At 39.3% G+C, this 23,947-nt stretch overlaps 3 protein-coding genes across 7 annotated transcripts; 1 reads left to right on the top strand and 2 right to left on the bottom strand.

Moving 5' to 3' along the window:
* The first annotated feature begins 298 nt into the window (after positions 1 to 298).
* On the top strand, positions 299 to 10,405 carry LOC127775469 (pentatricopeptide repeat-containing protein At4g02750-like). 5 transcript variants are annotated; one of them, XR_008017982.1, is made up of 4 exons: positions 299 to 2,666; positions 2,756 to 3,043; positions 3,225 to 3,375; positions 10,269 to 10,405. XR_008017982.1 is itself a non-coding variant. In XM_052301714.1 (2 exons), coding segments are annotated over exons 1-2 (1,893 nt in total). In that variant the 3' UTR covers positions 2,307 to 2,400. The 5 variants fall into 5 exon arrangements, 1 of the variants encoding a protein (XP_052157674.1); XR_008017981.1 differs by lacking the exon at positions 10,269 to 10,405 and having other exon boundaries at positions 3,225 to 3,606; XR_008017984.1 differs by lacking the exon at positions 10,269 to 10,405 and having other exon boundaries at positions 3,253 to 3,606.
* LOC127775471 (pre-mRNA splicing factor SR-like 1) lies at positions 3,671 to 7,702 on the bottom strand. Its single transcript, XM_052301717.1, has 5 exons — positions 7,517 to 7,702; positions 6,949 to 7,246; positions 6,514 to 6,594; positions 5,938 to 6,009; positions 3,671 to 4,796 (listed from the first exon to the last, which is right to left on the bottom strand). Exons 2-5 carry the CDS (start codon positions 7,234 to 7,236, stop codon positions 4,041 to 4,043), a joined length of 1,197 nt encoding a protein of 398 aa, XP_052157677.1. The 5' UTR covers positions 7,237 to 7,246; positions 7,517 to 7,702; the 3' UTR covers positions 3,671 to 4,040.
* On the bottom strand, positions 10,393 to 16,568 carry LOC127775470 (probable sulfate transporter 3.4). Its single transcript, XM_052301715.1, has 10 exons — positions 16,099 to 16,568; positions 15,950 to 15,998; positions 15,666 to 15,873; positions 15,320 to 15,557; positions 13,171 to 13,278; positions 12,937 to 13,053; positions 12,708 to 12,834; positions 11,486 to 12,049; positions 11,071 to 11,147; positions 10,393 to 10,937 (listed from the first exon to the last, which is right to left on the bottom strand). Exons 1-10 carry the CDS (start codon positions 16,483 to 16,485, stop codon positions 10,800 to 10,802), a joined length of 2,013 nt encoding a protein of 670 aa, XP_052157675.1. The 5' UTR covers positions 16,486 to 16,568; the 3' UTR covers positions 10,393 to 10,799.
* Positions 16,569 to 23,947: the final 7,379 nt, after the last annotated feature.

Consider the following 23,947-nt stretch of genomic DNA (forward strand, 5'->3'; position numbering starts at 1 on the left):
TTAAATGAAAAAGTTGTTAACAACAAAGCTGTAGATCTCTTTGAGCTCTACAATTTTGATATAAAGTTTTATTTCATCTGACTTTATATAATATAATTTTAAATTATAAAATCATAGAGCCAACAAGTTGTGCTGGAAAATTTGCATTTAGGTCCCGTGCCGCCTTTAAACTCCCAAAAAATTATTTTGGTAAATTTTTTAATAAAAAAATGTATAAATAAAAAAAATTCCTCTCTCACTCTCTCGCTCTCTCTCTGCTTCGTAGTTCGAACCTCCGAATGCTCGCTGCAAGCGGCGAATGGCCGCGTCGCGCTGCGCAGCGCGACGGGCACCGGCGCTGGCGGCGGCGGCGGCGGAGGCGTTGGAGCGCGCGTGCTGCTCCTCGGACGCCGCCGCGGTCGTCTCCGGGAACAACAGGCTGATGGCGGAGCACCTGAGAGCCGGCAGGCTGGAGGCCGCGCGGGAGGTGTTCGACGGAATGCCGCGGAGGGACGTCGTGTCCTGGAACACCATCATGGCCGTGCAGGCGCGGGCGGGCTCGCACGGGAGGGCCGTGGGGGCGTTCTTGGAGATGAGGCGCCAGGGGTTCCGGCCGGACCATACCTCATTCTCCACCGCGTTGTCGGCCTGCGCGCGCTTGGAGGCTCTGGAGATGGGGAGGTGCGTCCATGGGCTTGTGTTCAAGTCCTGCTCCTCTGGTAATGTGTTTGTGGGTGCTTCGCTTATCACGATGTATGCCAACTGTGGGGTGGTCAGCTGCCTGGAGCAAGTGCTGGATGGTGTTGAGAGTCCAAATGTGGCCTTGTGGAACGCGCTTATATCAGGCCTTGTGATGAACCATCGTGTAGGCGATGCTCGCAAGGCTTTTGATCGGATGCCAGTGCGTAATGTGGTGTCCTGGACTGCCATGATAAAAGGGCACTTTACAGTGCATGAGGTTGACATGGCGTTTCAGCTGTTTAAATTGATGCCGGTGAAGAACTCTGTGTCGTGGTGCGTCATGATTGGAGGTTTTGTTACGCATGAGAAATTCAGTGAAGCAGTTGAATTGTTTAATAGCTTGATGATGAATGGGGAGGAAGTGACAAATGTGATCCTAGTTAAAATAGTGAATGCTTTTGCTGGCATGAAAAGTATTAGAGGAGGCAGATGCATTCATGGATTGGCTGTGAAGTCTGGTTTTGCTTACGACCTTGTTCTTGAGGCTTCCTTGGTTTTGATGTACTGCAAATCGTTGGACATCACTGAAGCACGACTGGAGTTTGATAAAATGGAAGGAAATCATGTTGGTTCATGGAATGCCATGTTATGCGGCTATATTTATTCGGATAAGATAGATGAGGCCCGGAAACTTTTTGATTCCATGAATAACCGAGATAAAATCTCATGGAACTCAATGATTAATGGCTATATAAATGATGGAAGGATTGCTGATGCTACTGAGTTGTACTCAAAGATGACTGAAAAGAGTTTGGAAGCAGCTACTGCTTTGATGTCATGGTTTATAGATAATGGAATGCTTGACAAAGCACGGGATATGTTTTATAATATGCCCCAAATAGATGTTATGTCTTGCACAACTTTGCTGTTTGGATATGTGAAAGGAGGGCATATGGATGACGCGCTGGACCTTTTCCACATGATGCAAAAAAGGACTGTTGTCACCTATAATGTGATGATATCCGGTTTGTTCCATCAAGGTAAAATTACTGAAGCATATAAGCTCTTTAATGAATCTCCAACACGTGATTCAGTGACTTGGAGCTGTTTAGTTGCTGGGCTCGCTACAAATGGTTTAATCCATGAAGCACTTCAGTTCTACAAAAAGATGCTTCTGTCTAATATACGACCTAGCGAGTCAGTTGTTTCTAGCCTCATAAGCTGTTTGTCAAATTATTCTATGATGGTTCATGGCCAGCAGTTTCATGCTACAACCATTAAGATTGGACTCGATTCCCACTTGCTAATCCAAAATTCACTCATTAGCCTGTATTGCAAATGTGGCGAAATGATTATAGCTCAAAGTATTTTTGACCTGATGGCTAAGAGAGATAAAGTAACATGGAACACGATCATTCATGGATATGCACTCAATAATCTTGGTCAAAATGCTGTTGAAATGTTTGAGAGTATGACAAAGGCACAAGTTGATCCTGATGACATCACATTTCTTGGTGTACTTTCCGCATGTAATCACATGAGCCTTTTGGAGGAAGCTAAATATTTCTTCAATGCGATGACATGTACTTATGGAATTTTACCTAATATTATGCACTATGCTTGCATGGTTGATCTCTTTTGTAGAAAATGCATGATTAAGGAGGCTGAAGGATTAGTGAAGTCGATGCCATTTGAACCTGATTCAGCAATATGGACTTCTCTATTGAGCGGTTGCAGATTGACTGGCAATGATAAGTTAGCAGAGCATGCGGCGAGTCAATTAATTGCCATTGATCCTTGTACTAAAATGCCTTATCTGCATCTCATCAGTGTGCATGGATTAACCAATAAATCGACTGTGATTGATAGTTTGAGAAGTCAAATTAAAAGCACTGCCACTGAAAAGGATGTTGGCTATAGCTGGATTTAGCATCCCATTTTGATTTGCAGATGTGTACTACAGCAATGGGATTTGATCATTTATGCAGAAAACTTCCAACAAGCAGGTAAAAAATCTCACAAAGTAGATGGATCCTTTGGTTGAGGCTTTGATAACTTTGATATTGTTCTAATGAGATGATAAATTTGTTTACAGTGTCATTCAGATTGTTTATGAGCTGGTTGACCCAGGTTTATTTATGAGGGATAGAATAGAACAAGCATGAAAGATGAATGAAATGCATCTGTCGACTACAACCCAGGTTGCATATTCCAACTTAGGACTTCGACAGCAGCAAAATGGCATCAAACAAACTGAGGCATGTAGTTGTCATGCCTGTTCCATGGTTGCCTATTCTGCAACGGAGCTTCTAAAATCTGAATACATCTGCTCACAGTTTGCAAGTAGACTACTCTTCAATCAAGGTTGACTGGTATGTATCAGGTAAGCATCAAGCTAAATCGTCTCTATCGATTAGAGTTTAGATAAAAGCATAAGAAACACTATTATAGATGGGTAGATTTGGGATGAACTGGCAATCTGATATCTGTTCTCAAAAGTTTAGCGGTCAACTGTGAATAGTATGGCAGTGTCCTTATAAATTCAATTTTTTTTCACTGTTCAGGAATGTTAATGGTGAACTCCGCCATCAGGTTGTACTTGTAGGGTTTGGTCAGCATGGAGACGTGAAAGTTTTCAGTAAATGGTGTGGGCAAATCACGAATCACCTTGAAAATGCCTAGACAGTTTCCGATCATCTGGCCGCTTCATTGCAGGTTTTCAATCCTTCGTCCTCCCTCCCCCCTGTAAATGCTCTTTTTTTATTCTTTTTTGTAAATATATTACATAGGGACCTCCCCTACTGTTCACCGGTAAATGTATAAGATCATACACACCGAAATATTTTTGCAAACAACTATAAACAAGATTCCCACATATTGGATGTATCCAGTTGGAACTTAGGATGAATCAAGGTTCGATTCAAGCATACCACATAATCATTTGTAAAGCATTTGAGTACACCTTCCCCAAATAAAGCATACGTGCAAGTGTGCAACGAAGGATACCATATGTCAGAACGCGGGAAAAAGTATCATATAACGCGAACAGCATACCAGGTACAGAACTTGGCTATCCAAATTAATCTCTTTATCCTAGTACTAGCAATTTGCATAGCTGTTTGCCTGCTTAACAGATTGTATTGTGTTGCGCACATGCTACCTAAGATACATTGGCCCAATTGAGTTTCAACAAATGCATTCTGTTGCGCACATGCTACCTAAGATACAATGGCCCAATCGAATTTTAACAAATGAAAGCTCTTTCCTTCTTCTGAGTGTCCCTGGGAATGCAGCACTGGGGATAGCAAATATCTCTGGCTGTTATATTGCTGTTAACAAGAACAAATAGGGGTGGATGTCTTTCATGTGCCCTTTGGCATTCACCTCCACCTTGCACCTCCCAATCTGATTACCTCTTCAGTTCCAGAATCCCTGTGAGCTTTATCATCACCTGTATCATCCTTTGTGTTTGTCGCATCACCATATAAATCCTTCAATTTTGCCAAGTTGGATGGCTCTGGTGGTCTACCAAATGGGCTAGAGCGGTGATTTTCACCTTTGGTTCTGCCACGGTTTGGACTCCTGCTCCTGCTCCTGCTCCTGCTCCTGCTCCTGCGGGCACTCGAACGTCCATGTCGATCAGAATCCCTGTCCCTCCTTTCACGGCCTTGTCTGTCAACATTCCTACTTGAATAGCTTGAACGACGGTAATCACGGTCTCTGTCCTCACAGGCATGGCGATCATGCTCCCTATCCTTGTGCCTACCACGGTCACGATCTGAACGATCACGCTCAGAATCATGATCACGTTCACGGCTCCGACTTCGTCGCCTCCTGGGTGAAGATCTTGCACGCTCACCATCAGAACTCCTTTCTCTATCCCTTGCTGAAGGCAATGTCTTCCGGACAGGGGATGAGTCCCTTGTGGATGCACGGTGTGGAGCACGCTGACCAAAGGAGACCGACAGAGAAGCCTTTACTGAAGGAGGCCGTCGGGCAGTATCATCTGAACCAAGGCGACTAGAGTCCCCTGTTATTCCTGACTGCTTTGTTGGGAGCTTCATCTTCTCAAGATGGCCAGTGACCTGTCTCAAGATCGGAAGAGGCACTCGTGGAAGAAGACTGTCAAAGTAGTACTGCAAAGGAAAAACAGGCATGGACACCAAGTTTTTAATATCATGTCTCAATGGTATTTCTCAACTAAATCTACCAGAACAATAGCTCAAAAAAGAAACACTGAACAATAACATCAAAATGATCAACCAAAATGGAATGAAGCAAATATAGTTGTGAGGTTAATATGCTGTCTTGGCATGAAGTAGATAGACATGGTGTGGGGCTCTCAGTAACATGCGGCTCTAAGCCTCTAACATCAGATGTGAAGACAAACTGCGATAGTAGAAAATAAATTGGAATTTAAAAAACTGCATTAAAAAACTACTCAGTTGTTTTGTGATTGTCTCCGGCCAACTGTAAACACTGCTTCAACTCACCCATGAAACATTCATCTCAATTTGCTATTTGTTCTCTGCTAACTTGCATGGAAAATGAAATCTACGAAATAACTACAATATCATAGAAGCCCTGACTGGCAATAATTATGAGGCCGACCAGTAAAAGGAAAAATCAAAAAAGCACTTTCGTAGCTCACTATTTACTAAAAGTTGGGGTATTGCTCACCCGTTTCTGTTCACTATGAACCTAAAAAAATTATAAGTAACTTTCAATTATTATATGATTATTACACACTGAACTTCGTTTTCATTTTTGAAAGGAAAGTTGATTTTCTAGATTAGCTATTCCAAAATATCAAGCATAGACAGAATATCTCTTGCCAAAGAAGAAACAAATATGAGACGTAGTCCTCAACAAATTTAAACAGAAAAAAACATCTCAAAACTAAAAAAGATAGCACCATAGCATACATCATTTTCTTTTGTTATAAATCCTTAACTAGATGAAACATAGGAAACTCTAGCAGAAAAATGGAAAATAAACATTTGAGTAACACATCATGACAAACCTTATACAAAGTGGTTACTGGTGGAAGAGATGATGTCTCCTCTTAAAGCAACTCCACAATTGAAATTTCCGCTCAGTATGCCAAACCAACAGGTGAGTGATTCAACAAACACTAATTGCATTTATGTTCAGAAAATACTATGTCAATGATGTATGCCCACGGATGTGCTTGGGTAACTAAAGGACACTGTAACAGGAACTTTACAATACTGTTCTATTTAAAGGCAGAAATGAAATGAAGTTCACAAGATATACCTGCCCAAGTAGAAGATCTCGCACATAAACACCCATAGTAGTCATTTTACCATTAGATCCAGGAGAAAACTCCTGAGCAAGAAGAAAGGCACAGTTTTCATAGGTACGTTATGCAGGGATTGAACTTTAATAAAAACACACAACATATATTTACAACTGACAAAGGCACACAAAAAAGTAACAATTTAACATATTAAAAATAGATCCAGATGGCTCAGCATTCAGTTCACATTTCATGCACATAACATGTTTATGCTAAGAAGCAACCATTATTAGTAGTCTAGTGCAGGAATAGTGATGTATTTCACTTTTTCCTTTCTTTCTGGAGTTTACGCTTTCATGTTTTCAATATTTTTTTTCTGGTTTGTACAAGCATTGTCCTTGACAAACAGTAGGCATCTTATACAAATTTAGCATACCACGTACCATTTATAGGGAGCAGTACTAAAGTTTGCTGAATACTTCAAAGTACAAAATAGGATATACGAAGGAAAACTATAGATTTATCCTTTTACAGCTTCAACTAATCGTCAAAATGATGCAAAATACAAAGAAAGATACCAAAAAAGATAATACCTCATCATCTTTAATGTAGGGTTCATACCAACTCCACAACGTCTTTGGTTCCGCAACATATCGCAGGTAAAGAAATCCAACCTGAAATATAAACGCTAATTACTGTCTGAGAGCGAAAACTCAATTGTTTGACACAGTAAAAAATCATGATGCTTCATTTACTGGTTCAGGTGCAGATTTATCTCAAGACACATTAACATAGGTTTCTATATATCCTTCATTTACTGGTGGAAAATTTACCTAATAGTAGCACCAAGGCTCATTTTCAATCACACTATCAACACTCAACAGACACACATAGTGCAGCGATTTAGCAAAACCTACAATATTCAGTAAATCCTCTACATTGCATTCTGCACGTAACAAACCATCCTAACAAACAGAACCATAAATTAACATTGCGGGAACCGGAAGAGTAGAAAACAACAGGCTTACAGCTCTGATGTAAGGCGAGTCAGGGTGCTTCAGCAGGCCGTGCATCTGCTTAACCGTGAGCTTCATGGTGAAGAACTTGTAGAGGAGGCAGAAGGCGCTGGAGGGCCCGCGGCAGTTGCCGGTCATCCATGGCTCTACGTGGTCAACCTGATTGTAGATCTCATCAATGACCTCGTGGTAAGTCTTCAGCCTGTAGAGCTCCTTGAAGTAGTCCGAGGAGAGGATGTTCACTGACAAAACCTTCTCCATGAGCACATCGATTGGCCTCCCTGATGACTGTATCTCCATTTCCCCTCCTCTGAAATTAACATCACACGACATCATTCCATCAATCAATCAATCAATCAATCCGGGGAGGGGGTCTCCTAAACCTAGTTTTAATCTCTGCACTAATTTACCATTGATCATCTCCAAGAATCAGTATTTCACGGTTCTTAGAAAAGATCAAGATTTTCTAACGGGGAGAGGATCTCTTGTAGCTCAAGAACAAGGGAGATTAAAGCAGGAAAAGATGCTTCTTTTTGTGCATCAAAGATCCAAACTTTCCCCGTGGAATCGAAAGCTTTACCTCTTTTCTTCTCACCGGGATGCGAAGCGGCGGGCGGCGCACGGGGGAGGCCACGGCGAGCGGCGGCGCGGACGAGATTGGGGATTCGTTTTGGATTGGGGATTAGGGCGACGAGAAGAGGAGAGAGAGAGAGAGAGAGAGAGAGAGGTCACCGATGGAGGAGAGATGGAGTCGTGGCCGTGCGACCGTGGCAACGGGCGAGGTTACATCTTACATGTACACTCTACCGTCTGAACAGCCGTATCGCAGCCGTCCGTCCCTTGATCTACGGATGGATGGATGGTATGCAGGAATGCAAAATGAAATAGTTCATGCACAAGCACGTATTTTTTAAAAGAAACTCAGTACACATACAGATATTCGCAACACACACTTATCCTTATAAACACACATCTTATTTATGTGAGTCTCTCTCTATAAGACCGGGTCGATATATCTTAAGATCGACATCTTGTATACCATCAAAAATTAAATTCAAAAGGTACACTCGCTTTGTTTTAAAATACCAACATAAAAAAATTATTTATTTTCATACTTCTAAAAGATTATTTATAAATACTTAAAAATACCATATTGTTTAAGTGTATAACGTTGTAGACGTACGTATGAGACTTTCGTTATTTATAGTCTAATTATTTAAGAGTAATTAGTGATCACAAGTAAAACAAGTTTTGTATATTTGAAAGCAGAGGGAGTATCTTGCAAGCAAGTTTCAAGTAGACGGGAGTTACGAGATTCAAAAATTTAAGCCACATTTGCCATCTATATATTGCACATATTAAATGGTCCATGAGGTGTTTTATAATGGTCTCTATTGGTAATAGAATCAATATAGGCCATTCATATTTTTCAATCTAATGACTCATACTATCTATTAACTTATTAATGGAATAGAAAAATGAGCATGTGCGTTCGCTCTCACGGTCTATAAATTCTCAGATTAATCGGAGAAAAAGAAAAACAAAGTCCATATAGAAATATAATTTAGAAATAGTTGAAATTCGGAATTAAAAAATAAGGAATATTGGAAGAGGAGACTAGAGTCCATATAGAAATACAATTTATAAATAACTGAAATTCGGAATTAAAAAATAAAGAATATTGGAAGAGAAGACTAGAGTCCATATAGAAATACAATTTATAAAAAACTGAAAATCGGAAATAAAAAATAAAGAATATTAGAAGAAGGGTATAGAGTCCATATAGATATACAATTAAGAAATAATAGAAATTCGGAATTAATAAATAAGGAATATTAGAAGTAGAGTATAGAGTCCATATAGAAATACAATTAAGAAATAATAGAAATTCGGAATTAATAAATAAAGAATATTAGAAGTAGAGTATAGAGTCCATATAGGAATTTAAAACTAACTAAATTTCAGAATACACATAATAAAATTAAAAGAAGAGTTTAGAGTCCGTATAAAAATACAATTTACAAATAACTAAAATTCAAAATTAAAAAAAACATGGGAAAAAGAGTCTAAAGTCAATATAGGAATACAATTTAGAATTAATTGAAATTCGAAATTAAAAATTTAGAAATATTGAAAGATGAGTTTAGAGTCCACATACAAATAGAATTAGAAATAATAGAAATTCAGAATTAAAAATAAATAATATTGGAAGAAGAGCCTAGAGTCTATATAGAAATACAATTTACAGATAATGAAAATTCGGAATTAAAAAAAGAAATATTGAAAGACAAGTCTAGAGTCTATATAGGAATATAATTTACAAATAATTAAAATTTGATATTAAAAATAATTAATAACTAACACGCATATAAAATAAAATATGAATATTACACATTAATAGTTTCGTAAAGTTAGTACAAAATTTAAAATTATGTTGTCATTTTAATATATTTGAATAATACATTGAGAAAACATATATGCTATTATATGAGAGAAAATATAATGATACTAGCCGCGCAATTTACGCGGACCACCATGCTAGTTTATACTATCTCAACAATTAGTAAAATAATTTAATTTTCTACTACTAGTAGAACTCATAAATCAATAGATCATTTCTATTAGTCAAAATATTGGTAGTAGAACACTGTCAATAGAAGTCACTGTACTGTATGTAAAGGTACTCATTTTAGTAGTACGGTTAGCATAGCGACAGTTATGAGAGAAAATTAGCATATATTCTATGAAACTAGAGAATATTTCTTCAAGGCAGAAAGTATGACGATTACGAGAGCCTTGTGACAACGAGGCTCGTCAAAAGAACGATGATGAAGGGAGATTGGGAGATCACATATATTCCCTTCTTTTAGAAGTGCAAGCTGAAAGCAGCAATGATAGCTGCTAGACAGCCAAGTCCTTTGTCATGCCGTTGGCATGATATTTACTCCTTCCATAAAAAAAATAATTAAATCCTTAGCTATAAACCTGGATAGTATTTTTTTAAAAAATAAATTCTAGCTATGAATCTGACAAATGCTATCCAGGTTCATAGCTAGGATTTTTTTTTTTTTTTTTACGAAGGGGTATCTAATTAAGCACATTGTGTGAAAGAGATGTTAGCCGGCCCATCAGTACCCACTCTGCCCTGTGCGACTCGTGAGAAACATTTTTTTCTGAAGAGATAATGTTCTTTCTTTTCTTTGGATGAAAGATCTTGTTCTTATCTTCTGAGTTCTGATACAATATAATGTAATCCTTTTTTCCTCTTGTTCTGCATTATTATGATATTATCCTTGTGAAAATTCTCTTATCTTTCTTTCTTTTTTAAGCAGATGGAATGAGCTCTACGCCATTCATTTCAGAGAAGAAAAAAGGATGATAGCTTGTGAATATCATAGGGACAAAATTTCAGACAAGGTGACATCTGAACTTCTGTAGTTTTGGACACAACCTAAATAATCAATTGAGTGGGCTTAGATCAAAACCCGATTCCATTAAGGATTACTTTGCAACAACAACTACCAAATCACAAGCTACACCATACACGCCACGCATTCTGGTTACATGCTTCAAAAACTCTTCCAACTCGATCAGAAGAGATCAGCACCCGGAGTTATTTCCCATCTGCACTACCATAATCCCCCCTAATTAAACACAACACGCGAACAAATTAACAGCCCATAGACTTGTTTTTGACCACCTTCTTCTTCTTCTTCTTCTTCTTGTTCTACGCTTCTATCTTAAGATTCTTAATTTTAATTAGCCTCCTCCGAGAAGCACCTTGTTCTACTGTGCTTCTGCTGGTCAGAGAGTACTTCTGCTTCTGCTGGATCTACTGGTAGCAAAGCACATCTCTGCTCTTGTCAGGGCTGTGTTTTGTGCGGCGCCGCCGCGACGGCCTCGGCGACGCTGAAGAACACGCGGTCTGAGCCGAACGTCTTGCCGACCACCGAGTTGTACAGCCTCTCGGTCACCGATCCAACCGGGTTGGCCAGGACAAGCTGAAGAAATCCGTCAGAAATTAGCTCATGTTACTATTCACTGTCACTGACAAATCTGAATATTATCTGATAGTAAATCACTGAAACTGACAAGAAGAACATTGGTAGATAGATGTTTCAGAAGTTCTATTACCTCGATGTTTCTTTTTTCCAGCACCTTCTTCAGCTCTGCAAGTGCATCGAGGCCACTCGTGTCGATCGCTGCAACAGCTGCAAGTTCATCGAATTCTCTGTCAGTTTGTACTGATCACAAGATAGTACTATTATTTTGAGAATGTTATACTGAAAAATTAGCTGCTCTTTTTACTGAACAGTTAGCTCATCGATCCATGTGAGTTTTACTGAATAATTAACAACTCTTTTTACTGAGAATCCTTTTACTGATCAAGATTGTACTACAATCTTTCTAAGAACGTTGTACTGAATGAATAATTAGCTCATCGATCCATGTCAGTTTTAATTTACTGAATAATTAACCACTCTTTTTAGCATTTTTTTAACTGAGTATGAATTCTGTACAGGAGTAGTAGCATGCAAGAGCTTATTACCACTCATGTCGAGGATGATGCATCTGACAGGGCACTGGTTGCACTTGGCGGCCCGCTCGTCTTCCTCCCGGAGAAACCTCATGATCCTCTCGCCGAGGTACATGGAGTTGGCGAAGTAGATGGCGGACTCGACGCCGACGACGAGGAAGGACGGCACACGCATGGCCTCCCTGTACTGCGCCATGCTCCGGTAGCTCGCCGTGCCGGGGACGACGCCCTTGACCACCATGTTTGGGCGGGTGACCTGGAGGAGGATCTTGAAGAGGGAGATGCCGACGGCGATGGCGAGGCCCATCTGGACGGAGACGAGGAGGACGCCGAGGAAGGCGGCCATGCAGGCGAGGAAGTCGAGCTTGTCGACCTTCCACAGCCTGGCGGCGCCCCGGACGTCGATGAGGCCGATCACGGCGGTGATGATGATCGCCGAGAGGATCACGTTGGGGGTGTAGTGGAACAGCGGCATCAGGAACAGCAGCGTCACCAGCACCGCCGACGCCATCACGATGTTCGACACCGCCGTCTTGCACCCCGCGCTGTAGTTCACCGCCGACCTCGAGAACGATCCTGCGTCCATTCATTCAGAGTTTTTTTTGCCAATGGTGAGCCATTGCGATCCTCATCTAGCTTCCATGAATATTACTCACATCATCTTATTTCTCATTTTGATTTATTTTTATCTTTGTCTTTTTTTGTTGTTGTGCATCTCATGACAGAAGCCGGAGATATAATCCATTTCCATTATCTAAATATGAATATTACGCCCTAATTCCGTTCATATTATAAGTCGTTTTGATTTTTTCTTAGTCAATCTTTTTCTATAATATTGAATTAATTAGTTTCATTGAATGTAACGTTGAATATATTTTGATAACATATTTATTTTATATTAAAAATATTGTTAAAATTTTCTGTAAACTTAAACAAACTTGAACAAGTTAGAGTACCTCCGGTCAAAAGATACTTATCGTATAAGATTTGGTCAAACTTTTGAAATTTTGACAGCTAATTTTATGTTAGAGTAAATCTATAAAATATAAACATTTTATAATACTATCATAATTACTTTTCGAGGCAAATCTATATACTATATCGTTTGTTTTGGTTTTGAACTATGCATTTAAGAAATTACTGATGGTCAGAATTTTAAAGGTTTGATCTAATTTTATCTAAAACGACAAGTACTTAATACGTTCAGAAGCTATGGTGCAACTGACAAACCAACCTGTGGTGACATAGCAGGAGGCACATGAGCCAGCCATGTTCATGACACCAATGGCCATCATCTCCTTGTTTCCATCAACCTGGTAGTTGTTGATGGATGCAAATGTCCTGCCTACTGCTATCCCTTCCTGCAAATTCAGTCATTTTTCCTTTCATGTTCAGACTAAACACCACCATGCTAAAATAGTTCAGATAGTAAATAAAATGTGTTTTTTATGTAGGTGCCTTACAGTGAGAGACAGTATGCCAGTCATAATTCCTGTGTTTAAGGCCAGTCCTACGTAGGAGCCACTGAAGGTCAGCATATTCGCTGAAGGAGGGTTCAATCCCTTGGGGAGATCGCCAATCTGTACAAACACCCCCCCAAAAAAAGATGAATTAGTGTGACTAATGACGTTTCTTTCATGTTCTCGATGTGAAGCTGTCCATGAAAAATTCAGAAATGGTTTAGAGAAGCTACTCACAACACTGATGCCATGAGCTTTGCTGACGAACGAGATGATGGTAGAGATGATCACTGATGTCAGTGGAGCAGCTGCTGACACCCAGAAAAGCTTTGGGTTCCTGGCGCTCTGCAAAAATACAGTGAAAATTGTTACCGGCTGCATACTCGCATCAAAAGTCAGAGAAAATTGTATACAGCGAACTGCAGAATCAGAAGGTAAAAATATTATTAGCAACCACAACTGTTCACCTAATGAATTCAGTACATCTTTTATTTAAAATTTTATAAAAAGAGTTCAGTAGATCTTGAATCACAAATGAAAAGAAGTTCTGGTTAAAACCTATTAATTTGGCAGGCCCCATCTCCTCACATCTTCTGAAGATTTGTTCTGAGATGGTCCCATGACCGTGGAATTGTCGCATTAATTGACACTTTTTAATCATTCCAGGTGAGGAACAGCGTCATTTCAAAGCAGATGACTTACTTTTCTCAGAGGAAAACCATTAACAGTCTAATGGATGTGTTTATCAGATCATTCTGTTTAGACTGAAAAGACACCAAAATTCAGAGAGATGAGCATGTGAACAACCTGCTTAACAGGTGACACGTCAGAGTGGCCAAACCAGATCCATTCTTCCCAAAAGGGAAAAGAGAAAGGTTCCAATTGAAAATGGCTTTATTAGAATAGATTCTAAAGCCACACACACGCCTTGCTTTAATTGATGTATATGGTCTAATCGTATTAAGACTAATGCAAGATATAAACATTCTTTGTTTTTGTTTAGTTTGTGAGATCATCCAAACTAGAACTGCTCATCATACTAGTTAGAGTGCTTCATGACATATGTTTTTGTACACATGATCGATTAATTAATTACTAAAAGAATTAGTGCTTTTCTGCAAGTGTAAGGGGAGTAAATATTATTATAAACTCCTTTCACAATTATGCAATTAACAACCTTAAATACTTCTGGTCACACGCCAACACTAACTTTTTAGACACCATGTGTTAGTCCAACGTTCAGATATCTTGGAAGATTAGGCATAAGACATGACTTTTTCTTGGCATAGCAACTGTTTATTAAGCAAGTCTAAAGAAGTTTTTAGATTACCCTAAAGTAGTACTATACTAGCTTAAATAAGTTTAAACAGTTTGAAAAAATTGAGGAACTTTTATGTGATCCCCTAATTAAGAAAACCACCCAACTACTAAAGTAAGATATTCGAATTTCGCGACAATCAATTATTTGAACGGAATTCCTTTAGGAAAAATCAAAATATCCCAGCATTATGAGATCCCTATAAGCTGGAGGTAGCTTAACTTCACCTTCCATTAACTATTGGCCATTAGTTTAACTGAGTGGAGTCAAATTCCTTGTTAGTGGCAAGCACCCTTTGGGCCCCTCCATGAAGCTCACTTTGTAATGGTTTTAATCACCACCTTTCCTTTTTGCCATACTATCTTTCCTAGCTAGATAAGCTACCTGTCTTTAACCATGGTCAAATAATTATAAAGAATTTTGCCGACTGATTAACTAACAATAACCATTTAATCCTACTCATAACTGCTCCTAGCCGAAAGTGTTTTGTACTCTTCCATTATCTAAGAATTTACAATGGCAGGTCTCATTGCATTTTTACCTATACAGGCAAGCCACCTTTTACGGTCCTTAAGAGATATCAAGAGGTACCAATTATTCTAGTGCAAATTTTAGTATCTAATAATACCGGAGATAGTAAGATGTATCAAATTTTACACTAGAAAATATAATATAGTATCTTTAAGACCGTAAAATCACTTTATTTGCAAATCACTAAATATTAGTCATGGATTGTTCTATTAGGCACAACATTTAAATAGCCTGTAAGCAGGACCCATGTTCTGTAAACAGGTTCATGGGTCGACCAGCTTGCATTCCTGATTCCCACGCATTTCATACGTGTGGCTATTAATTGTGGCTCCTGACTGATATCGCTTTTCACTATTTTGGCGCCAAGCCATTTCTGCGGAACTTTCTACAAATAGTAATAGCAATTAACCCCCCCCTGATTACCTTCTAATCACCGCGCGATTAGCGAAGAACAGGCAATAATTAACTAATCAATCAAGAGAGCATCATCTCTGCAGGTGATACGCTACTAGGAAGGGTGGTGTGTAGCTAGCTTACGATGTGGCGTGTGGTGAGGAGGACGGCGAGGAAGGCGACGCCCATGAGGATGGTCTGCCATGCCCACTCGTCGTGGTGCTTGAAGACGGAGTGCATCACCTGCACGAACCCCATCTGCGACGTGAAGTGGACTATCCCGAGGAGCCCCTTGAGCTGCTGCAGCGACACGATGATCGCCGCGCCGCCCATGAACCCCGTCAGTGTCGCCTTCGACAAGAAATCCACGATGAACCCCAGCCTGAAATCAAGAAAACACGATATACTCGATCAGTTACCTAGGCATGAGGTGATCGATCGATCTATTGTCAATGGAACAGTAGATGATGGATGTGAAGTGATCGAATACCGGAGGAAGCCGAGGGAGGCTTGGAAGACGCCGGCGAAGAAGGTGGAGGTGAAGGCGAGCTGGAGGTAGAGGATGGGCTCCTGGTCCGGCGACACCGCCTGCCGGAGCATCGACCCCATCACCAGCGACGCTATCGACACCGGCCCTACAGCCAGATCCCGCGAGCTACCCAACAACGAGTAGATCAGCGGCGGCACGAAGCTCGAATCTGCATACATCATATGTGTTATTCATCACATCGAATTGACATAATGGCCGGTCATTTTGGTTCATCTTTTACTTACATAGTCCAATGATTGGAGGCAGGTTGGCCAGCTTGGCGTAGCTGATTCCCTGCAAAGAAATCGGAATTCGAATTGGAATTGGGAATGGAGAATTTCAGGAGGCAAAACAATGGCGTGTATGTATGTGTGATCAGGTTGCGCATGCGTGCCTGCGGGATGGCGAGGCTGGCAATGGTGAGGCCGGAGACGACGTCGGAGCGGAGGAGGCGGAGGCTGTAGTCGGAGCCCCAATGGAAGATGGGGAAGAAGTACTGCAGCGCGAGCACCAGCCGCCGCGCGGACGACTGGTTCTTGAACTGGTGGAGCGGGTCGTCGGGGAAGAACACCTCCGCCAGCCGCTGCCTCAGCGCCTTCGCCGTCGACCTCCTCTCCGGCACCGACACCTTGTGCAGCTCCACCGCCGCCGTCGTCGTCATCGCCGGCGCCTCGCCCCGCGGCGTCGGCGGCGCGGAGACCACCGCCGGGGTCGTCGGCACCTGCGCCGGTGGCGCCTCGACGTCGTAGGAGAGGCTGTCCACCTTGTTGTTGACAACCATGGCGATCGAGTCGAGAGGGAGGAGGCGATCGAGGTAGGATTAGGAAGGGAGGCGCCTTGGTTGCTTGAGGGGTTGGGCGGAGGAAGAGGAAGGGCGCCATTTATAGGGAGATGGCGGGAAGAGAAAGCGCGGGAGAGGAAGAAGAAGGCGCGGGCGCGGCGCGTGCAGGATTAAGAGGCGAGTTGGGGGGTTAATTTAGGTGAGCCCCCCTATTACTGGGCTGCAAAGATTCGCAGTTTGGGACACATGTGCCTCTTAAGCTGTGCTACTACCTAAATAAAGGACTACCCAAACAAACATTTGGGCGTGTCACATTTTCAAACTTCTTTTTTTCCCTTCAAAAAATGTATATTAGGAATTAAAATTCAATAGTATCTTGGAATTAATGTATCTATCTATCTACTAGTGCCTCCATCCCCCCTCCCCTAGAAAAAAAACAATTTCAACTATCTATCTCTCTATCCATCTATTTATATGTTTATATATTACTGCCATGCGAAAAAGAATATAATTCTAGCTATGAACTTGGACATATCTTTGTCCACGTGCATTGCTAAAATTGCATTCTTTTTTGATGAAGATAGTGTATCTATCTATCTATATATCTATCTAACATATGCTAAGAGTTGTATATCAGATCCAATTTAACTTTTAAAATCTACCATATAAATTAGAATTACATTTATGAAAGTTAAGAATTGTATATCTGCACTTGTTTTTTTTTCTTTCCGAATAGGGCTATGTATGTGTCCATTTAAATATTTTAGAAAACTCTTTTTTATTGGAGTGAATACTAATTATAAGCTGGTTTTTAATGTATTTCTTTTACCAAAGTATTAGTTGGTTTCCGCATGTTAAACAAGAAAATAGTATGAGAAGAAAATTCCACCAGGAAAAGGTCGATTTAATGAGATTCCAGATAAAGCCGAGTACGTGTTAGTATGAGTTCAACATATAGTAATTCATGCAAAATTGATAAGACAAGTAAAACTACAACGAGATTCGTAATGTCTCCCATGCGAGAATTATGGTCGATGGTCGCTCTCTATCTCAAACCCGAATCTATATATTCTTAAATATAAATATCTACACTCCAAAATCCCCAAAAAATGCCACGACCACTGGCTTCTTCAAGAGGAATCAGTTGAATGATCCATGTAAATTCTGAGAAAAAAATTTTGCTCGGTGGAAGGTGAATATGCATTTTTTTTTTCACTTGGACGATTGATTCCAAATAGTTTTACGCAATTGGTGGGATAAATTCTCTGAATCACTTGTAGTTGTAGTTAGTGGGGTGGCCAATTTTAACGGTTGTGTATATCCAGCGGCTATGGATGATTATGAGACCTACTTTGATTTTTGTAAGCACAAGGGAGGGAGTTGCTGACGTGGCATGCTAGCTTTGTTCCACGTGTGCACATGTGGGTCCACGTCAGCGGCAAGGCAAAAGGCATTTGGAACTTGGATGCGCAAACCCTGCGGCCTTAATTAATTTATTATAAAAAATATAAATGGTAATGTTCCTTTTTCCTCTTTTTTTATGGTAAAATAGCTATGTGGAGTACTCAACATAGTGACCCAACAAGCACATTATTCACTCCAAATAATCTGACTAATCTATTAGCAATGGGAGGTAAAGTAGTTGAACATGGAATCATTGAGATTCTACCAAAGTAAAATTGTAGCCACAAATTAAAGATAAACTCAATTGCAATACACTCATGAGGACCACTTATAATGCACCTCCTCTGTTTTAAGAAATATAATGTGGTACATTATGCAACCAACCTATGATGAAAACTTTAACTGATAATATAAAAAAATAATAAAAACCCTTTTCACATAAAAACATTCATGATTTTTCATTAGTGTGGAGGTTTATATTATTCATGATTTTTCACATAAAAACACTACCTGCAAATAATGTTTATTCGTTCATAATAGTTTGAGGTGATTATTAACATAGATGATATATATTTGACACCAGTGAATAAAATCCACTTTCTCAATCTTGAGAGAATTTGTAACTTCATTTATTGAGGTATTGCAACAAAGTTCTTATACAAAAAATTTCTCAAAAATACTAGATTTACATCAGAACCTGAACTGAAGATACCACAATTCATATCATGCAAGGGTGATACAACCGTGACCCTACATCAAAGGTGAGTAGTGGTCGACTGCAATCATATATGCACCGGCCTGCACATTCCTGACACATGTTAATCTAGTAGCTTCTGCGCCATCAGTTGTGACAGGAGCACCAAGACACCATGATCATAACAACATATATTTTTCAATGATAAGGCAAATCTACCACTTACAAAATCAAGTGGAATTTCCAACCATCCATGGACTCCATTCCATAACCTGGCCAAGCTTGCTTTCTCCCAAAGGTGACCTAGGATGCATAGCTATGCGGTAGTAGGATGCCCAAAATTTTCTTGCAAATCTTGATAAATATTTTGAATAATGCAGAGAGAGAGTAAGAACATGTACAAGTGGAATATCACCAACTGAATGCATATATAACACCAATTGTTGGCCCTAATTGTGGTGAAGATGTGATATTAGAGGCCATTGGCAACTGTCGGCCAGCAATGCACCTTCAAATAGATATAAGTGGAGAAACCAAAACTAGCAAATGCTAATTCAGTAGTAGCACAAGCTGATTTATGTGCTTCCTATGTTTAAATCTGTGTTTTTTTTCTCTGACTTTTCACGTGTGTTGTGTTCTTGGCCGGCTAGCTACCTGTATATAGTTGTGTTCTTTTGTAGGAAAAGGGTAGCTGTCGAGTTATCTATTAATAATCCTAGCAAAAAAAAGGAGTTATCTATTAATAAAGAGGTTGGTGGCAATTGACAAATATTACCCAACTTAACCAAAACAAACTGGGAACTAAAGGGTGAAACGCCTGTTTCTTTGCTTTAATTCACATGGCCATGAGAGTCTCTGAACACGTGGTTGTCTCTCAAGTTAGTTAACACTTGGCATGTTTACTTAGGCAATAAATTACAGATTAAAAGATGAAATAAACTTTAGAGATTTTTTTGCAAGAATTTAGTGTTTTGTTTCCTTTTATTCTGTTCTTGAAAAAAAAATCAAAATGTCAAATCTTCTTATTCCCCATTTCCCCTATTTTCCAGCTAGCCATGAATCCTTTTTGCTGTCACATTCCTCTCACATGGTACAAGGTACGAGATCGAATTAATGATCTTCTTTCCTGAAACCAACGAATTAGTGAGCTGGGATGACTTTTCAAGGCAATAAAAGCTTCTATTGAATTCGTTAAATTACAAAGAGATGATACAATTATTTTAAGAGAACACTTCTGACCTCTACGTAACACACATGCACACAAAACAACTCACATAATACATAACGGATTATAAGAGCAAGGTTAATAGTATAGCTCACTACTAGCTCTAATTCATCTATAGCAAATCTAATAGCAATTCATACAATAGTTGCTTATTATACTATTAATATATGGTCCCACATGTCATACACACACTGTGTCTTGGAGTCCGTGTTGCAGCTGGCTATAGATCTGTAGCCCGCTGCTCTTCTCTCTAATCTTTTATCTCATTAAAATATATTTATAGCTGGCTAATAGTCTGCTATTGTACCCGCTCTAAGGAGAATTAATGGCCATTAATTCAACAGAATTGACTAAATCGTCATCTATGTGATTCTGGGTAAAAATCTTTGACCACCCACTCTGACCGCATGTGATTGAAGATCAGTTATATTAATGGCGAAAAGAATGAAAAGAAAAAGGCCGGTTATATCAGGCGTGCATGGAGAAACATATTAATCAACTATAGGACTGAACAAAGATCGAACTGCAGATTTGTAGGACTGAACTGGCTGCCGAAGTATGCATGGAAAGACCAATATATAACTACAGTACTTAAAGTGAAAAGATGAGAGATTATATGCTTTTAGAGATTTAAAGTGGAATTTTTTTGCGGCTAACTGCATGTGTGTGTCCGGAGTCAAAAGGCACCTCTTGTTAGTTGTGTTAGGATCAGGGCACTCACTCTACAGTTTGGCATGCAGCTACTAGATATACTTAATTAACTGTAAAAAGGAACATAATGCAAGTTCAGTTCAGTTCCCTGTTTCTTCTCTTCTTTTTTTTTTCTTTTGAGACACCAGTTCTGTTATGTTTGATTTAAATTATTATCTTATATTATCGATTTGATTAAATGAAAAATAAATATTTTAAGAAACAGGATTAACAGATAGCTTAAAATGAGTGGTCTAAACAGTTCACTAGAAAAATGTTTTTGAGAAAACGTATTTTTCGAAGGGTATAACAAATAATCTGTTTCAATAATCCGACATATAAGCTAAAAAAAGGGGCATCAATTCATACTACAAGTTTTTTTTTTCCATGGACTATGGTTGCATTAGTTCATGGTAAACTAACAAATAGTAGTGTTTTGGTTGGTGTTACCAAATTAATTAAACAAGACAGGACAGGACATTCTAAGAGATGAATTGAAATGGACATGGAATGTATAAGCTGATGTTTTCGGGGGCATTTTGACTCTCATTCATAAATGTACATCAGACCATGGACCTGTTTGACTCTGTTTTCTTGAATATATCATCTCTCTTGTCAACCCTTGCATCTTGAAAAGTCAATGAATTTTCTTCAGATATGAGAGCGATGGAAATCAAACTCGATCGAGAGGAATGAGCCGGGATCATCACACACTGAATGTCTCTCCATGCATTTTCTGCATATGCATGCTTCAGGCTTTGGTGCGTTAGTTTGCTGTCTGATCTGCACCTGCCACTACGGATGACTGAATGATGAACAAACGGAGTCAACCGTGTGAGACACACATATGCCCTGCTCCTGGAGTCAACGACGATGTACTTTAAGTCTCTTTAACGCGGTCTAGATCTCGATGGGCCGATGCATGATCTGATCATGTACTACACTCAGCTGAAATCATTGGAGCCACTAACAAATTAAGACACAAAGTGATGATCGAGTGACAGTGGCCGGTTTAGTTAGGTCTACTACTCGATCGACACTATGCTCTCCCCTCCCCGCAGCAGTTCGCTTTAGGACAGGTGGCAATCTTCTAGGACAGGCTTATCTGAGCATCTTTGCTCTGGCTTCGACTCCCTGGTTCTCCTGGTCTCTTGGCAGCTATAGAAGGAGCGGAACTTCAGGGTAGTTGACTTGGCACTCTCCTTGGTCTCTGTGCTTATTGAGTCTATCTACTCGGAAGGCCGTTTGTGGTCTACTGTGGGCATTGCCGTTTTTGGAGATTTGCTAGGAGTGTAGTGTGGCTTTGCCTCCCTCCCCCTTTTGTGTTGGAGAAGTTTTCTTTTCGCAGTAGTTCCTTTCATTTTTCCTTTGTGGTTTTTTCTATCTCTTCCCCCCCCCCCAAGCATACCCCAGCATAGGCCTATCTAGCCGATTGCGTCGTGTAACAAAATCTCTATTTCTTTTAATATATTGACGTGTAATCCTTTTGCACGTTAAAAAAAATCAACACTATGCAGCATGCATGGCACTGATGAAGATTCGAAAGGTACAAATCATCAACATGCATATACATCACATATAGTCATATACTGAGCTAAAATCAATGTTGCTTGCAAAGATGGGATACTACATACTGACGAGAAAATGTTCCAAGATAGTAGTAACAACACACATGGATTGAATCGGGCTTAAACCTGAAGCTAGCTAGTGACACACACAAAGGTGAGGGTGTGATGCATATCGTTTTCGATCGATAGATCTCCATCTCTCTCTCCCCAAGAATATGGTTCTCATGAGTAGCTTATGCCAGCTTCCAACAGAACAAATGCATGCTAAGCTAGCTAGCTCTGTACACCGTCGAAATCGATCGGTCCCAAGATCCAATCGGTCCTAGATTGCTAGCTGAACGTATCTGTACGTAATCACCTCTCCTTTTCTTCGATATGTACCAAATATACCATTCGTTTCGTTACAGACAAGCAACTTATACAGCAACTACTCGATCGTCTGCACTACTGAAGAATGAATGTCTGATCCAGCTAATTGTCGATATATATCTGGAGTATATATGTAGTAACGTAGTAGCTACTCCCTCCGTCCCATATTATAAAGGGATTTTTTAAGTTTTTACTTGCACTGTTTGACCATTCGTCTTATTCAAAATTATTAGAATTATTATTTATTTTTTTGACTTACTTTATTATTTAAAGTATTTTAAGCACAACTTTTCGTTTTTTATATTTACACAATTTTTTTTGAATAAGACGAGTAGTCAAACAGTACAAGCAAGGATTCAAAATCTCTTATATTATGGGGCGGAGGAAATAGCATACATGCAGTAGTTAGGTATGGTGAATGACTGTATTTTGTGTATGGATCAATGCAATGTCATCCATCAAGTATTTAAGTAGGCATCTGAAATTCTCTCTCCTTAATTGACCTGGCATTGCATGCAGAAACTATAGCAAAAGCAAGGGAAAATAAAGGAGAGGACAAACACGATGACACGTCGGCGACACGAGCAGTGTGAGGCGATCGGTCGCCGGCCGGCGATGTGACGGTGCATGCATGGAGACCGTGTACTTGTTTGGTTAGCAAGTACTATCTCTGCCTAAAATATAAAATATAAGTATTTTTTGATGTCTAAAATATAAGTATTTTTTTGACTTCGACACAATTTTTAAGATGCTACTTTGTTGAACAATATATATAAAAATAAGATTTTTTTTTAAATAAAAAGAATTGCATAAATCTAGCAACACCAATTTTACATGATTGATCTGTTTTATTTTTTCTATTAATAGTTAAAGTTAAAATTATTTGACTTGGCACTATACTAAAAATGCTTATATTTTGGGACAGATGGAGTACAAACAAAGGATTTAGATTTAGATTCTTGAGTATTAATTTTGTATCATTTGGTTTATATATAGGAACGAAGTACGTGAGAACTATAGAAAATTTTTGTTTCCTATATAGTTGTAAGACGAAAAGCATAGAAAATTTTTTTTCCACTTAAATCTCATTAAAAATCCTAGATTATTAATGTGTGCATGCATTTTTGTTCCTTCTATTATTCTATTTTTATCTATGGGTTGATATTACTCTAAACCAAATAAGCCCTGAATGTTCTAATAGATGATAAGATTTTCTATTTTTTTTATGATATTTAAGGGTAGAAACAAATGAAATAACTATTACATAAAGTTATTTTTTCAAAACATATTTTGAATAACTTGTATACATATATTTAACAAATTATGCCCGTCATAGATGGCATACTATCTCTGATGAATCATGGTTATGATCCGTTATAGATTATCTGTGATGGGTTATTTTCGGTATCCAGATCATAAACCGGCTGCATTGACATATTATAGATGATCCATAAAGGATGCCCTAAGCTGTAGTAGTGATAATCTGTAAGAGGAGAGGGAGAGAATCTGCTT

Source organism: Oryza glaberrima, chromosome 6, assembly GCF_000147395.1.
Source record: "Oryza glaberrima chromosome 6, OglaRS2, whole genome shotgun sequence".
NCBI classification, from domain to species: domain Eukaryota; kingdom Viridiplantae; phylum Streptophyta; class Magnoliopsida; order Poales; family Poaceae; genus Oryza; species Oryza glaberrima.